The sequence below is a fragment of the Dermacentor andersoni genome, chromosome 1, assembly GCF_023375885.2.
Source record: "Dermacentor andersoni chromosome 1, qqDerAnde1_hic_scaffold, whole genome shotgun sequence".
Lineage (NCBI taxonomy): Eukaryota > Metazoa > Arthropoda > Arachnida > Ixodida > Ixodidae > Dermacentor > Dermacentor andersoni.
The window spans coordinates 204,209,372-204,227,107 of NC_092814.1; the positions used below are offsets into that span (position 1 = coordinate 204,209,372).

Here is a 17,736-nt window from a genome sequence, read left to right on the forward strand (position 1 = left end):
GAATTTGGGTCTTTTCCCTTGTTTTGACGATGGCCCTCCTTGTGTTTGTAATGGCCTTTCCTTCCGACGGCTTGCCGCGCCGCCGAAGGACTCACCGATGAGGCGGACAACTGAATTCTACAAGAATTCTGGCTAGACTAAGTGCGTGTTGACACACGTACCGTAGACAGAAAGGGCGTGACATGGAGAACTGCACAGTACATGGCACATAGACGGGTTCCACCGCGCGATGTAGTATTATCACGCTGGAATGAAGCGCTAATAGGAAGGAATGATCTATACAGCACCTCTTAGCTTAGTTACTTGATGTTGCTCTGAGCAATTGCCGCGTCCCAAAGGAGTGGGTGGTAGGGCGCCAAAACGGTCCGCGGATGTCTAACAGCATACTGATAGAGACGGACGCATGGCTGCGGGATGTTTTACGCGTGTTTGAAGTTCATTACGGCGTAACCTAGAGATAAGATGAAATTGGCGTTTCATTTCAGCCAGATAACGAAATGCTGTTAACTTGCACTGCGTCGCCGTTCGGGCAGTGAACTTACTTTGTATTAAATTGGCAAAAAAGGATAGATAGATAGATAGATAGATAGATAGATAGATAGATAGATAGATAGATAGATAGATAGATAGATAGATAGATAGATAGATAGATAGATAGATAGATAGATAGATAGATAGATAGATAGATAGATAGATAGATAGAAACTCTATTGCAATGGAAAAGATTTGAAGGAGGTGTGGTCGGAGCCTCTCAGTCCAGGGCCCCACTGGCCTCTGCCGCCTGTCCGACCTGGCTAATTAAGGACTTTTTTCGTGCCAGGTCGGAGCGGGCGAGCTGTGCCTCCCACTGCTCCATTGTGTTACTGGTATTTAGCCTATGAGGGTGCTTAGTGCACTCATAGGTTATATGTATTAGGGTAGGTATGCCACCGCACCAAGGATAGTTGGCCCTATAACGAGTGGGATGCATGGCGTTTAGCAATTTTAAATGGGGGAATACCCCGGTCTGTATTTTACGCCAATCGGCGGCCTCTTCCCCGTTAAGTTGTGTGTTAGGCGGCGGGTATTTTCTGTGGACTCCGCGCTGATGAGCAAGGATGTCTTTGGCATTTAAATTGGTGGAATTTTGTGAGGGATAGTGCGGGTGGTTGGGGTTAGAAGAGGACGCCGTCGCTCGGTTAGTGAACCCTCGAGCTAACGCGTTAGCCTTTTCGTTCCCCTGTACCCCCGCGTGGCCCGGGCACCAGAGTAGGCGATGATGGTGATTGAAGGATTTGAGGATTATCGCGAGGCTAGCCGCAGTCACGTGCCCCTTGAGAAACATGCGACATGTCTCCTGGGAGTCCGTGACCACGACCGAGTCCCTTTGCGAACGCTCCGCGTGAGCGAGTGCGATCGCCACTGCTGATATTTCAGCCGAGGTGGGGGATCTCGCCGTGGCCGACGCGGTAATTTGCTGTTGGCTGAGCGCGTTCACGACTGCCAGGGCGTAACTCCTTTGGTAGCGCTGCCCGGTCGCCTCTGCATACACAGTTGCGTCCGTGTAGTACGTGTTGTACCTATGGTTATTAGAGTACGCTGATGGAATGCGTTGTGCGCGTGCTTTGCGCCTTTCTTTGTTGTACTCGGGATGCATATTCTTTGGAATTGGGGCTACTGTAATTTTGGATCTCATCGAGGGAGAGAGAGGTACGGACTGCTCTGTGAGGTAAATGGGGTATGCTGGGATATTGAGTCTGGCCAATATTGCCCTACCAGTTTTTGTGAAGCTGAGGCGCTCCCTCTGTCGCATCAGGGTGGCCTGCCTCAGTTGCGCTCCGTTGAAGTACATTTAGGCCGGCCCAGAGCAGCCTTGAAAGCGGTTCGGATTATTGTGTTAGCCTGCTTTTCCTCCTCCCTATTCAGGATTTGGCACGGTGAGCCATACGCGATTCGACTAACCACTAAGGCCCGTACGAGCCTTAGGGTATCGTTTTCTCGCATTCCCACTTTTCGATACGTCACGCGACGTTTAATTTGGGCTATGTTGTGGGCTGTGGATTTGAGGGTCTTGAGTGTCTGTACTACTCTCCCGTCGCTCTGAAGCCACAAACCCAGGACTCGCATCGTGGGTACCTCTCGAACTGATTGGCCCTCAACCACGATGTTAATCGATCCTCTGGATTTGTAGCCTTTCGCGTGTATACGGATGACGTCAGATTTTTCGGGTGCACAGTTCAGGCCACTCCACGTAGAAAATTTATCCACCGCTAATGCTGCTCTTTGGAGCGTATATTCCTTATACCCTCGTGAACCACTGCTCGTCCACAGCGTGATGTCGTCCTCGTAGAGCGTGCAACCTAGGTCGGGTATCCGATCCAGATCGTGCGCGAGGCGACACATCGCCATGTTGAAGGGAAAAGGAGATAATATAGCTCCTTGACGTGTTCCTTTGTGAGGCATTTTAAATAAATCCGAAGTGATTTGGCCAGTACTGATGCTCGCCTCGCGGTTGGAAAGAAACGCTCTTAAGTAATTGTATGTGCGCTCACCACAACCCGCGAGTTCGAGTTCCTCCAATATTGCGGCGTGAGAGACGTTGTCGAAGGCTCCTTTGAGGTCTAGTGCTAGGACTAGTATCTCGTCGCCGTACGGTATATTAGTTAGAATTTCGTCTCTGAGTAGGAGGAACGCGTCCTGGCAAGATACACCCGTGCGAAATCGTATCATGGAGTCCGGGAACCAGCTCCGCCATTCCAGGTATCGCTGCAATCTGTTATGGATAACCCTTTCATAGGGCTTAGCAGGCACGACGTGAGCGACACCGGCCGTAGTGTATCAATCGAGGGATTCTTTTTTGGTTTGGGCATCATGATTATTTTAGCCAATTTCCACTCTGAGGGCAAGTCTCCCTTGGCCCAGCACTCGCTATTGAAAATCTTTGTTATTTTCGCTAGGGCTACCGAATCCATGTTTCAAATCATTGCATTTGTGATCGAGTCTGGGCCCGGTGCCGAGTTTTGAACTGCGGATTGTGCCGCCTCATACACTTCCGCGTACGTTATTTCTTCGTCTAATTTAGGGTTCGCCTCCCCCGCGTATTGTCTCCTCGCGTACGACGATCCGGTGGTAGGCGAGGGTCCTATGTACTTTTTCTGAAGAGCAAGGACTAGATCTTGGTATGTACCCTCGAAGTTGTCTGCTATAATTTGGAGCTTCTTGTTATTCTCAGTACGCGTGCTCATCGGGTCTAGCATGCTTCGTAGTATTCGCCACGTACTGGTCGTTCCCAGAGTTCCTGATAGGGTTCCACAGAACGTCGCCCACTCGTTTTTAGCGAGCTCGTTGCCGTGGCCTTGAGCTTGCTCTGCGAAGAGAGCGATGCGTTGTCTCAGGTGTTTGTTTAGACGTTGTCTTTTCCACCTCTTGGCCAGTCTCCGCCTTTCTTCCCATAGGCTGACCAGGTGAGAATCCATCACCGGCACCTCCGCTGTACGCTCAATGGCTTTAGTGGTGTCTCCGTGTGCTCGTCGAAGGAATTCAGTCCATTCTCGCATGTTGGTCGGGGCTGTATCCGACTCCTCCAGTGCTCTCTGGAGTTCTCTATAACGAGGCCAGTCAGTTAATTTAGTCATTCCTATTGTTCTCCGTATGTCGGGCGTGGAGAGCGCTACTCGGATTATGTCGTGATCGCTTTCCAGGTTTTCGTCAAAGGAAACCCATTGTGCGTCTCTGATGTTAATTGTAAAGGCACGGTCGGGCGCCGTGTCTCTGCTGACGCTGTTACCCGTGCGCGTCGGTTTGCCGATCTGATTGATTGCCCGTAAGCCCAAGGCCGTTGCGGTGCGCTCGAGTAGGAACCCTTTGGGCGACGTTTTCGCGTATCCCCATAGTATGTGGGGTGCATTAAAGTCACTCACTATCACCGACTTATCCCTGGTGCCCGCTAAATCTTTTGTTGCTGAGAGAATGTGGGGTAGGTCGTCCCCTTTCCTTTTGGGAGGACTGTACAGATTTGTGATTAGTGAGTGTGCCTTACATCGTTTCTTTGGCATCACACTGATAACTATCTGGAATTAGTCTCTCCCTCAGTTTGCGGAAGTGTTAATAATTGAGCGTTTATCTACTTGCTTACGAGCCTGGCGACCTTCTAATTTTGAGGACCGCTCAGAGTGTAGTATACCTGCAGTTTGGCCTGCTTGGCCCCGACCTCCTGCAGACATATCACGTCCGTAGCGATTCCGGAGTTTTTGATAAACTGGTGGAACACTGCCGCTTTCCTGGAGAAGGAGCGGCAGTTCCATTGCCATATCTCTAATTGTTCTGAATTTTTTATTCGTTGTGATTTGTTAGCGTGATTAGCCATGTTGCCCACTCTTATTTTAAGCCTTGACGTTTTCGTGTCCAAGCCGTCAGATTCCGTTACGCAGTGGCTTATTTTAGTTTTTGCCGAACCCACTCCTATCGCAATTGCGCGTTTTTTGGTGGGAACAGCCTTCGAGACTGCCTTAAGCTGTTCCGCCACGAATACCTTGTGTTTCTCGAAGTCGTTCGTGCATAGTTGTTGAAATTCCGTTAACCTTTGGGTAACTAACGTAATCATTTCATGCATAAATATTTTCAAGTTTTCCGCGACCATTGTCTGGATCTGCGCTGCCGTTATCTGCGCGTTATTTGAGATTTGGGTTGTCGGAGACTGCGCGGAGACGGAGTTTATATCTGCCGTATTTCTGAAGAAATAGCCGTTTTGGCTATTTCTTCAGAATGACGCGGCGTTTCCAGCTGTTGTATTGTGCTATTGAAGCACGCCTCTAACTCTGACATTTATTTCTCAAGTGATTGTCGTTGGCGTCCTTCTCCTGAGAGCTGTTCTCTTAGTTGCGCATTTTCCTTTTCCAATTTCTGAATACGTTTATCATTTTCACAAGTATTCTGTTTTGGAGCAATGGGAGAAGCAACCCTCGCTCAGCTCACTTGTTTTTTATGCAGTGGCGAATTCGACCGCTGCGAAGCCCTGGAGCTGGAGGGGTTCCTCGAGGGGGTATTGCTATTCGCTCTGCTTCCGTGTGGAGATGTGGATCTCGATCGGTGCCGGTAGAAGTCCTCCTCTTCCGTCGACTCGAACCAGCGCCCCGGTGCCTTTTTGGTGTTCTGTCCCGACCGCTCCCGCGATCGAGACTGGCGAGTCGTCTTCACGCGCTTGGCGGCAATCAGTTTGTTCGGGCACCGACGCGTCTCGTGCCCCGCCGCCCTACACACGGCGCATTTCACTTCACATTCGTGTCCTTGTGGGGGTGGATTTTCGAGTCCGCAGCCACGGCATATGTTCTTGGGGTTCGGACAAACGTCCGAGCGGTGTCCCTCTTGTATGTACTCCAGGCACATTTGGATTGTTGGCCTGTACTCCGTACACCGCATCTCTACTCCCATGTAGTACACGCATTTGGGGCGCGAAGGTGAGGAGAACGGTATTTGAGCTTCCTATTATTCGGGCCCTTTCGATGGTGACTCCTTTGGTCCTGACTCGCAGGTGTTGCTGGAGATCTCCTGATTCGGTGTGTGCTGGGAATCCGTGAACCACCCCTTTGTAGCTATCATCTGGATCCGCTACGTACACGTTGAAGGGGTGTTGCTTGCCTCGCAGCTCTATGTACGTGATTCGACGAATGACGTCCGCCACTTCCAGTGAAGGTGTGGAGACGATGTTGATATTCGTTCCCTCTCGGATTCTCAGTATGAAATCCTCTCCGGTGACTTTTCGCTGGTTCGGTCCGTTTCCTGTGATTATCGTCCTGGTAGCACGAATAATCGCTTGTGGTATTTCTGTTCTCAGATATTCCTTGAACATTAGTCCCTTCTGAGGCTTCAGTATTATCTTGATGCGTTCTTCGGTAATGGTGGCAGAGGCTTCCCCTTCCTCGGGCGCATGTTGCGACCACCGATTTGCCCATCTCCGTTCGCGCCGCCTGCTGATGGCTGTCCGTTTGTGTGATTCTTGTTGTTGGAAGACGTTTCCCTGTCGTTGTGCAGCCTCTCGCTGTCGCCGCGATAGAACTAACTGCCAGCCGTCCGTCGCCCGGTTGTGGGCGGCGTTCTCTTGGCTTTTGCCAGTCCCCGCTTCGGAAATTATTCTTGTGTCCCAGTTTTCGTCCGCGTTGTTAACCGGATGCGGGGGAGGGGGGGGGGGGGGTATTTGGAGGTCCATGTCTTCTGATGTAGCCATCTCCTACTCTCGGCAGAAGCGATCCGGTTATTAAGTGGTGAGGCGGTCGCTCATGCGCTAAGCCTATCGAGGCCTAATGGGGCTTCCACTTCGAATTTTCAAAGTCGCGGGGGATGACGAAAAATTCACTCACCGACTTGAACTTGGTCATGAAACGGAGCGTTTGTCGAGTGGAACCCGATCGGTTAGTTGAGGCTGGTGCAGTTGACGAGCTTTCGACTAAAACGTCGATAGTCGGCGTGGCCCATGTGAAAGAGCGTGTTTTGCCGGAACTTCTTCACCTTTATCACGGGTGGCGCTTCAGATAAAGAAAACTATTGGTGAGGGTGCGGTGTAACGATATTTCTTTAAATGCAAGAATGCACGCCTCCAGATCACATCTCTCCAATGCCAACAGTGTTTTCTATTTGTGGTGCTTTACACCGCGGTATGCCTTTCTGGTGCTTTGACGCTCCCGTGTTTCTCACAATTGAAGTTTTGCGTAGCGCACCTATTTTGTTTATCTGTTATGGGTGTTATTTTGTCAAGGTCAATTCAAACGAGTTTGTTAACGCCGCACTTGACTGAAATAAACAGTGCGAAGTGTTTTATAGTGTCTCGCCCCTTCGACTTAAAGACTGGTTTGCATTTCAGAGCATGTTTATTTAAAGCGAGCTTTCGTGAGCTGCTGCTGCACGTTGGAGATAACGTAGCCGCTGTAGACTGCGCAGGTGCACACTGCGCAACGAACAACACCTGGTCCCGATGGTATTCCTTATGAGGTTTTCAAAAACATGGAAGCAGCAGCTCTCGACGCACTTCTTCAGGCTATTAACAAAGTATGGGAGACTGGAAACGTTCCACCTGATTGGAAGCATTCAACTGTTGTCGCGATTCCGAAACCAGGAAAGTCTCCAAATAGCCTGCAGTCTTTACGCCCAATTTCACTAACCTCAACTGTCTGCAAGCTCGCTGAAAAGATGCTGGCCACACGTGTTTCCTGGTGGCTTGAACGCCACGATAAATATCATCCTGCTCAAATTAGATTCCGTTCTTACTTGGGAACTGAAGACGGACTTTCTATCTTATCAGACGATGTTTTACAGGTTTCACCACACAGTCACGCTGTGCGCACGGTAGTAGCAACAGACATAACGAAAGCTTATGACAATATAGACCATGAAATCATTATAGCCAACCTCATCGACCTGGAACTTCCACCGCGGGTGATAAGATTCATCTACTCATTCCTTCAGAATCGCACATTTGCGATGAGAGTAGATGGAAGGCAAGAAAGATACTTCACATCGAACAGAGGAGTCCCACAAGGTTCGGTTTTGGCTCCTCTTCTCTTCAACGTTGCTCTAATACCTCTAGCCTGGCAACTACATCGGATTCCAGACATGAGGTTCTCAATCTATGCGGATGACGTCACTTTGTGGTCCGTGCATGAAGATATATCTAGACAAACACAACAGCTTCAAGAAGCCCTTGATGCTCTGAACAACTACGCTCGGAAAGCAGGGTTGGACATTTCCGCCCAAAAATCAAGCTATGTTGTGGTGGCCAACAAGAAAGGACGCACAAGAATCACGCAGCATCCCTTTACATTTAGACTCGGCGCAGTGACAATCCCTGAGGCTTCTGAGGTCCGCATACTGGGTCTCGATATTCACCACTCCGGCAGTGGTGCACACTGGCTCCGTAAAACCAGACAGAGTTCGACAAAAACCCTTCACCTTATTCGTCGCATTGCAGCAAAAGCAGCTGGAGCTCGTACTGACGTAGCTCGACGGTTGGTGCGTGCAGTCTTGCAGCCACGAATTTTATATCAGGCACAATTTCAACGGCTGACTTTGGCACAGCTGGCACAGTTGGAGACGATTAATCGCGATGCTATGCGCACAATCGCAGCACTGCCCCGCATCACTCCGATACCAACCTTACAGGAACATGCCCAGCTCAACACAATTGCAGAGCTAATTTTGCAGCGTGAAACGCATGTGAAATAAAAAAGCAACTTGTTCCGGCTGTCGCTGCGTTGCATGCTCATTTTCAACGCGGCTCTCGGATTGACAATCAGCCCTATCCAATGCCTCCCTGGGAATTCACCAGCATCACAACTAATAAGCCAACGAAGTTACGACGCAGCAATACAACAGGTATTATTGACGAACACAATATCGTCGATGCATCATGCGCTAACATCTGCAAAGTCTATACGGATGCTGCTATTCTCCCAGACGGCGCAAGGACATCATTCCTGAGTATACTACGCATAATTTCATCAGCGGCCACCAGCGCTATTAATCTACGGAAGCCAGCGCTTTAGTAATCGAACTTCAAGCCATCCACGACGCTGTGCAAGATGCGACATCTAAGCTGCCTACCATCAAGCAACTAGATATCTTGACTGATTCTTTAGCGGCTATTGAGGAACTCAAGAAGGTTGATAAGGCGATGGAAATCTGCGAGACAATACACACTATGAATAGTAAAACGGCTACTTGCGTCAAGGTACACCGGATTCAAGGCCATTCAGCGAACCCTCACAACATTGCTGCTGACCAGCAGGCACACTGCCTTCCTAATCCTGATCTTCCACCTATTCCCCTCCCACCCCAACCCCGTAACTCGCTCCGAGCCCGTAAAAATGTTCTCCGGCAGGACACATGCGCTCTTATCCCACATTGTGTCTGCTCCCTCCCCCTTCACCTTACTAGGGCGGAGGAAGTTGTGCTTAGGAGGCTTCGGGCCGGGGTGGCCCTTACACCGCTGTTGTCTCAAGGTGGAACTGGTCGCATTTACCACTGGGTGCTACGTGTCCATACTGCTCCGTTCCTGTGGTGGAAGCAGATGCATACCACCTAATATGGACATGTACGGGTTTACAATCAGAACGCTCGCGTCTCCTACTGCAAGCCGGCCTCCGCTACGGTGTGACAACCAGCTATGACCGCTGGATACATGACAACAGATTCCACAAAACACTGCTTCAATTCATACACAACACAGGCCTCACAGCACACATATAATACACATACGCTCCAAGAATTATGCCTTAAGGGCAAGTCTTTATCGCAATAAAAAAAAAGAAATAAGAGGTGCACACTGAGGCCAGAACGTCGCACTCCCACAACTCGTGGACTTCGTGGCCTACGATATATACAAGAAATTACATGTCGGATGGTTGGTTTCAAGCCCGATTCCTCCAGTAGAAAAGCCCGATGCGTTTACCGTTAGGCTACATACGCCTACCTAACAGGTAAAAAATAACAGCTTTGCGAATTTATCGTGCAAGCCAGCTCTTTGAAACGCTTGGTGCGTTAGCCGTGTCGCATATCAAGAATTTATTGTGAGTTCCAATGGCGGATTCGGAGCACTTACGGTATAGTAGCTTTCTGCTCCTTGAGGAGCAAGTATATTCCATTGGGAGATTGAGAGTGCCTCCCGCATCTTTCACTGGCGAATTGGGAGCAGCTCCGCCACTAGATGCACTCCACGGAGCAGCGCTCTGTGCAAAAATTGACGGAGTCGACCGGAAGTCGCTTGATGCCAGCCCCCCAACAGCCAACGTACCGCCATGGCGCGCGCGCCCGTATACGCCAATCGCGGTCTCACGGAAGAAATGAATACTGACTCGCATCGTCAGCTTGCGCTCTTACTACTTACGGAGAGTTATGATTCATCCGGTTCAAGTTTCGAATCGACCAGCGGAGACTCAAGCAACGAAGAAGCTTCGGAAGCTATAGTGCACTCAAGCAAACTTTCGACAACATGTTTCGGCCGCCAGGCAAGAGACCGAAAGTTGAGCGTTTCGTCGACGACGTCGTTCGCAAGTATTCGTTTCAAGCGGTGACAACGGCTCCATACCGGTAGTTCGCATTTTAACAGCCTTTGATTTTGTTCGTGAAATGCAGTTGCGAAGGCTCTTCAGGCTGTCTCGATGTGTTGCCACCGAACTGATCGCTGGCTTCGCTGCCTTTCCGATGTTTGCGACACACTCACGGCGGACGAGAGAAGCAGACTTGCATGCGTTGTGGCTTCCATCAGAACGCAGGACCGTAAAAGGAAACACGAGACTTCTCAGTACAACACGCGCGCGAGTTCAAGCCGAAAACGAAGGAACACGTGGGGCATGCTGGGCGCTTTCGGAAGTGGATGTGCCGCTAGCGTCCCAATTGCTCTGGCGGGAGTGCCTGTGTTTCAATCGCAGATTTCATTCTGTTGCCCTCCGCCGTATCGGAGTTCTCCGGCGCAGAGTTCGTCGGACTCTTTGAATCTGCCATTGGAAGTCGCTATTACTTATGAAATGAGGGCGGACGCATATCTTCTAGCAGACGATTAAGACAAGTCATGAGAGCGCTTTCAGTCGAAAGGCCGAAACATGTTGCACGTCCCTCATTGTACTGTGGCACTGTGGCGTTTCTACAAGGTCGAGCACGCCGCGTATTGTCCTGCTGAATAAAACTTCCACTTGCTCTGTGAGCTCCATCATAGTGGCCGAGAAAGACGTTCGTCAATAAAATCTACAGTGCGCCTCCTTTCGTAATGTGCCATTTCGCCTTGCTGCCTCGTTAATGCTTCGCGTTCACCGGTTCCCACAGTGCGTGGGGATCCGCATAATTTTCTGCATGCGGGGCTGCCTGGCTGTTAGGTTTATCTCTGTGTCGCTGGATATATATATATATATATATATATATATATATATATATATATATATATATATATATATCATAACTTTCATGCATATAAAAGATACGAAACATCCTGAGAACTTCGGCAGGTTGTACAAGTCGTACTCGCTAGAGCGCGCCTACACACGGCGTCATGCAGGCAACCGCAGAAACGCGCGCATATTTATACGAAAAACGAATTACTAGTCAACAGACTGAGAGCTCACGTTGCTTCGCTATACGCCACGGCGCACATAGGCCGCTGCAGATGACGCGTCTATGATTTCAGTCTAAAAAGTACAGCTAGCTCATACAGACACAGGTTGTAACTCCTTGACAGGCGAGTCGGCGCGCTTGTATATTTTACTCCGTGCCCTTGACACACGGGCGAACTGCAGAGACCTGTGAGATAAGCGCATTTCCTTTTCTTTTCTTTTTTTACGCAGAAGGAACTAGCATCAAGAGGAATTTCGCCATTCACACGCGTTATGGTGCTGTAAAGGTCTCATCAAAATAAATGGGGTAACTTCTCTCAGTTAAGTACGTGCAGCGGATCAAATTGCGTTACCGTAAGTATAACATGGAGTTCGAAGCATGAAAATTGTTATTAAGGAACCAATATATTTCGTCGAATCTTGTATTGGTCAAGAACTGAGCTTGAGGTGACCCCTCAAGCCCAGTTCGGATAGCTCCCCTTCCGGAAGGGGCCTCTACGGAAAAGGAGGTACATTTTGTCCTGCTGTTCACCTGCATGAACTCCTCTTTCGTAGCTGTCCCCTGCTCCGAAGGCCTTTGGAGTGCGTATGTGTTAGGGGAATTAAACTGTCTATTGCGACAAACTCATTGTCGCGAATTCAGGGAGAACAACAGCTGCTGCTGTTAGTTTGCGCATGCTCATTTGACCGTATCCTGCCCGACTGACAAACGTTATATTGTAAAAGAACATTGAATTGAAGTGCACCAAAAGTGCCACGTCTGCCAGTTCTTTTTACAACTGACAGACGTCACATGTGCGCGCGTCTCTGAAAATGCCAGAAGGATCGACTGCTCGAAACGTCATATGCGCCAGCAAATAACGAAAGTTGCTAGAATGAATATTACGAAACAGCAAAGCAGAGGGCAACCGTGCTTAACCTGAGGCTTGTGTTATTGCAGCTAGTAAATTTCTGCCTCAAGAATAGTGCAGAATACATTAGAATACGTATTACGAAATAATTTTCTGTCCTTGAAGTTTCATGGCGACATACTGTAATATAGTACTCATATCGATCAGATATTGATCATATCGATCAGATATTATTATCAGAAAAGACTTTACTAGTACCTTTTCATCGACGAAAGCTTCACCATACTCCTAAGTACGTTCTCTGCAACTGGGAAATATCATCTGTGGAGTCATGCAAGTACCTTGGCCTTACACTCTCAAATTACCTTTCTTGGTCCTCTCATATTACGAACATCACTAAGGAAGCCAATCGCACGATTGGTTACTTCCGCCGCAACTTGCGCTTCGTACCACCATCCTTAAAATACTAACTTATCTAACTTTTGTCAGAGCTAAGCTAGAATACGCATGCTCTGTTTGGGACCCGCACCAAACCACCCTTTCTAACACTCTAGAAGCAGTTCAGAATCGTGCAGCTCGCTATATTTATTCTGATTATTCTTACCACACTAGTGTCTCTCAGCTAAAATTAAAAGCAGGAATTTCCAATTTAGATATAAGGCGTCATGTTTTTAGACTGTGTCTTTATCACAAATTTTATCATTCTGCTCCTAGTACTTCAGCCATCATTCCAGCACACCGTCAATCTTGCCGATTACGTCACGAAAAATCTGTGTACCCTCCGCCTGCCCAGGCCACTGCGTACCTTCATTCTTTCTTTGTGAAGCCTGCCCGGGACTGCCCTATTCTTTTCAACCTCGCGCTTCTTGGGCTGGCCGAATCTCTACCGGAAACAGTGAGTGTTTCAATCTACGCCGACGACATCTCCATCTGGACATCAGCGGTCACTCGCCTGCAGGTTCGCGCACGGCTACAGAAAGCAGCAACACAGGCATCTGACTACCTTCACACACAAGGCCTTACCATCTCAACAGAAAAATGTGCGTTAGTCGCTTTTACGCGAAAAGCGATGACTCCTTATCCAGTATGCATCAATGGTCAGCCTATCTCCTACAAGAGAAATCACCGGTTTTTGGGCGTCATAGTAGACCGGGACCTCACTTGGAGCCCTCATGTTGCCCACTTAAAGAAGAAGCTCATATCTATTGTTCACGTCTTCAAGTTCATCGCCGGCAAAACATGGGGATCGTCAGTGGGCTCCATGCTACAGTTATATCGAGCACTGTTCATCGGATTCCTACGCTATAGCTCCCCCGTGCTTGCTAAAACATGCAAGTCAAATCTTCGAGAACTTCAGAGCGTGCAGGCGCAGGCACTACGTGTTTGCCTAGGCCTTCCGCGCAGCGCCTCAACACCTGGAACCATTATAATGGCTCAAGACCATCCGATCACGACTTACATTAGCACCGAAACGCTTAGAGCCCATGTTCGTCATGTTTCACGGATGCAGTCAAGCTCTCTTGCGTGCCTACCAGAACGACGACCACAGGCGTCCTTCTCCAACAAGGTCAGCATCCATCGTGCCTCCTTACCATCGGGTTTCACACCCTCAGCACGTTCAACCTCGACTTTGTGGTGTTTAAAACAAACTCAAGTGCGTCTTACGGTTCCAGGGATAAGAAAGAAGACCGACCTGCCTACCTTGGCCTTGAAGCAAGCAGCTCTGGATTGTTTGCACACTCTCTACTTTGATTTAGTCCACATATATACGGATGGCTCTTCCACTCAGACCAGCTCCACCAGCGCAGTGGTTATACCATCACGATCACTAAGCATCCAATACAAGATTTCTCACTTGACAACATCGGCCGGTTCGGAGCTTGTTGCCCTCCAAGGTGCCGTTGATTATATTAATAACCAGCCGGCTTATCGGTGGGCTATATTCTGCGATTCGAAGGCGGCCTTACAATGTCGTCTGGCCTCTCTTCGTCGCGGGTCATGTGAACAACTCGTGTCGGAGATACGAGAAATGCACCATCACATGATCGCGAAAGTACACGACGTCGTGTTTCGGTGGCTGCCTGGTCATTGCGGTATCTCCAGCAACGACCTCGCTGACGAAGCTGCTAAAAAAGCACATGAAGGCGCAACCCTTGTTTCAATACCTTTATCGCGGACCGACGCAGCCCAACACTTAGGCAAGCTAGCGCACTCTTTGACATTGGAGAAGTGGCACACACCTGAATTCACTCAACATCGCTTGCATTCCCTCGATCCCTCTATGCAACTGCGGCTGTTACCAGGTCTTCCGCGAAATGAGGAAACAGTGCTGTGCCGCTTACGTTTGGGCGTCGCATTCACCAATGCTTATGCACTTCTGATTGGAATGGCTGATAGCGCCGAGTGCAATGCCTGCGGTATCGACGAAACCATAGAACACATACTGTGCTACTGCCCATCTTTTGAAAATGAAAGGCAAGACCTCTGCACAGCTCTCAATCAACTAGATGGAAGGCCGTTCACTTTGAACAAGATGTTGGGACCATGGCCTCACATATCGCAGCTACAAAAGGCCACAAAAGCGCTGCTGCGATTTTTGAAAGCGACCGGATTGAGTCAGCGTCTGTGATCCGGACTGAGTGACCGACTGATATCTCCAGTGGACTTTCGCTTCTTTCAATCTTTCCGTCCCCCTTTCCCTTTCCCCAGTGTAGGGTAGCCAACCGGGCTCAGTCCTGGTTAACCTCCCTACCTTTCATTTATCATTTTCTCTCTCTCTCTCTCTCTGCCCGGGACTGGAATGACCTTTCCGCCGACGCTGTGCACCACTCCAATCCACATAATTTCAAGGCTGCCATTGAGTCCGCATTCCACTGAAATGGTCACCCATCCCTCATGTAATACCCCACACCGGTGTCTTTGAGGTAATAATAAATAAATAATAAATACATAAATATCTTCAGTTTGAAAACAGCCGTTCATGAGTGCAGCGGGCGTTCAACAAGCCCGCATCGACGGTGTTGCAACGGGGCTAGTTCTAGCAACAGCAAGCGTGGCTTTCCCGCATATTACTTCATGCCTTAGTGTGCTAATTGGTTAACCTTAGCCCGACTCTCTTGTTCTTCGGAGCGCATATAGCAGACCTATACGGCATTTTTGCTGCGACAAATCAGGCCTTGCTTGACCTATTTTCCTCAGTTATTGTTAAGACCCTCTCGATCAGTTTTAGCAGATTTGCGTTGAGTAAACGATTTACGAGGAGCACGAATTATTCATGAATCTTCCGTGAGCTTTCGCGCCTGAAGCCTATTCTTTATATAGACAATGGCTTGGAGACTTGACCAATAATTATGGGGTTTTACGTGCCAAAACTACTTTCTGATTATGAGGCACGCCGTAGTGGAGGACTCCGGAAATTTCGACCGCCTGGGGTTCTTTAACGTGCACCTAAATCTAAGTACACGGGGAGACTTGACCAGGGTTTATTGTTTAACTGCGCTGATTGATGAGAATGTTTCAACTTTTGCGGCTTTCCAGATGGAAGTCAGGTTAAAGTATAGCGCAGTAATCAAGTGTATAGTGCACAACACTGACACTATGTCAATTATTATTATTATTATTATTATTATTATTATTATTATTATTATTATTAGTAGTAGTAGTAGTAGTAGTAGTAGTAGTAAAATAAAGAAGTTGATCCCCACAAAACTAGAATAATTTACCTAGAATAAAAAGCAGGACAGACAAATATGAGTGACGCTGATAACGTAGGATATCTATGCATCCTAGCACGCATGATCTGCTCGACCCAGTGCGGTTGAAGTCCAGAATAACAGTGAAATTCTCGGCTTCAACCGCACTGGGTCGAGCAGATCATGTGTGATAGATATCTTACGTTATCATCGTCAGTCACATTTGTCTGTTCTGTCCTTTTTTTTTTAGATAACGCCATAAAAAAGTTGGCCTGTATAAATAGTGCCGTTGTCATCCAGTTCGCATTCCATTAGCGTCTTCATAGTGGAGCACAGCACGCAGTGCAAGTGGTGCCTTCACATGTGCCGTGTCTAGTGTATTGACTTCTGCGTCGGGTTTTGGTAACGCCCCACGCCGTCTGCCATCCATCGAAGCTCTGCTGCGCATTCAAAGTCTGGCCTTTCTCTTGCTGAGGATTTCATGGCCGAGGTCAACATCGCCTCTGGTATGCTCGCGGCTCACCTCCTGCGCGGACGTGGTGCCAGACGGTCCAGCGGCGGCAACGACCAACGGTCCCGGGGCCAAGACACCGAGGGCGAGAGGGGGACACCCATGGCGTCAAGAGGGTACGTGCCACCGCCAGGTACACCACCGCCCTCATACCGTGAGGTGTTGCTCGCCGTCCCCACCGAGGCGCCTTTCAGCGAAGATGAATTGGCCCTAGCTGCAAGACACATCCTCGGGTACATCCGCCAGTTGCACCGGGAGCAGTTCCCCGAGCGTGAAGGGCGATGGATTGATGATGCAGACGAACAGGCGTCCCGGAGGCACTATGGCTGGGACAGATGGTATCGGCGGAGCTTCATGCAGTGGAAGCAGCACTACATGTGGGTGTTTACCGCTGTTTTGATGGCCATTTTTGTTGTGTTTGTGTTTGTGGTAATGATGCACTTTCTTTACCATAGCCTACTTGCGCCGACGAAGGATTTGTCCTACGAGAAGCGCGCCTGAATTCTACGAGACTTGTAGCTGGACCACGTGCGTGTTAACACACGTACTGTACTCGGGAAGGGCATGACAACCTGCTTAGGGCACTACAGACAGACGTGCTTTCACCGAACGATGTCTTAATATCCCACCGGTATCAAAGGTGAAAATGAAGGAATGAAATATAGTTGCTGCTCGTGTGCTTAATTACTTGACATTGCTGTGAGCGATTGAGGCGGCCCGTACGTGAGAGTTCTAGGGTTCCAAACTTGCCCATTAATGACTGACACCAGCTTCATGCATAATGAAGACCTACGCACGACTTCGAGTTGCTTTGCTCGTGTCTTCGCTTCGTTTCGGCGTAACGGCATGTCCCTTTACGATGAGGCTGATGCTTCTCTCCACACAAATGAAGCAACTGTGTTAGCTTCCACTGCGTCGCCATTCGAGCAGTGAACTTGTTTCAACTAAAGTCGTAAAAAGAAAGTCTTACCTTCATTGTTCATTTTAATGGGTCGTGGTAAAAATGTCTTCCAACGTAAGTCTATTTATTCAATAGTATTTTAAACCCCAATGCTAAGTGTTTTCGATTTAGTAGCAGTGGCTCTTGCATGTTTTGAATAACTGATTACGTTACGTATACGCATTTTATGGAACCGCTGATATGTATTTTATGTTCTCACGTGTATTTTAAACGGGTCTGTGGACGCTGCACAAGATTGAAATAAATTGTGCGAATATTTCTTTTTTGTCTCTCTTCGATCTTTGCCATAGTATGCGTATTTCAAGCGCAGCATTCTTAGGCTCTCCCTGGTCTTTGCTTTGTAGATAATGTAACGTCATCGACCGCGCAGGTGCACACTGACTTGAAAACGCTGAACTCTGAGAACTGCTGCAAATTGTGCCACAAGATATGTATATATGGTAAAAAGCACAGGCTCGTTCTTGGTACAGCGTCAAAAATGGAAAGGACGTACGGGGAAACGTATTCTTTACTGGATCAACGTTTCAGCTGGTGGGACATTCTTGATCAGAGCAACGGGAAGGCTGGCCCACCCACCAAGACGTTTGGACAGTAAAGACCGTGCTTCCACGTACGTCATTTTTTATTTTCCCCCCCACGCCAACGGAGA

The 17,736-nt window shown here is 48.8% G+C and overlaps 1 protein-coding gene across 1 annotated transcript; it reads left to right on the forward strand.

Moving 5' to 3' along the window:
* Nucleotides 1-15,910: 15,910 nt before the first annotated feature.
* Nucleotides 15,911-17,347, forward strand: LOC129380771 (uncharacterized). The gene is made up of 2 exons (XM_055062624.2): nucleotides 15,911-16,503; nucleotides 16,582-17,347. Exons 1-2 carry the CDS (start codon nucleotides 16,097-16,099, stop codon nucleotides 16,625-16,627), a joined length of 453 nt encoding a protein of 150 aa, XP_054918599.2. The 5' UTR covers nucleotides 15,911-16,096; the 3' UTR covers nucleotides 16,628-17,347.
* Nucleotides 17,348-17,736: the final 389 nt, after the last annotated feature.

Coding starts and splice junctions, on each gene's coding strand:
- LOC129380771 (XM_055062624.2), top strand. CDS start 16,097: ATGGCCGAGGTCAACATCGCCTCTGGTATGCTCGCGGCTCACCTCCTG. Junction 16,504..16,581: donor CAGTGGAAGCAGCACTACAT/GTGGGTGTTTAC, acceptor TCTTTACCATAG/CCTACTTGCGCCGACGAAGG.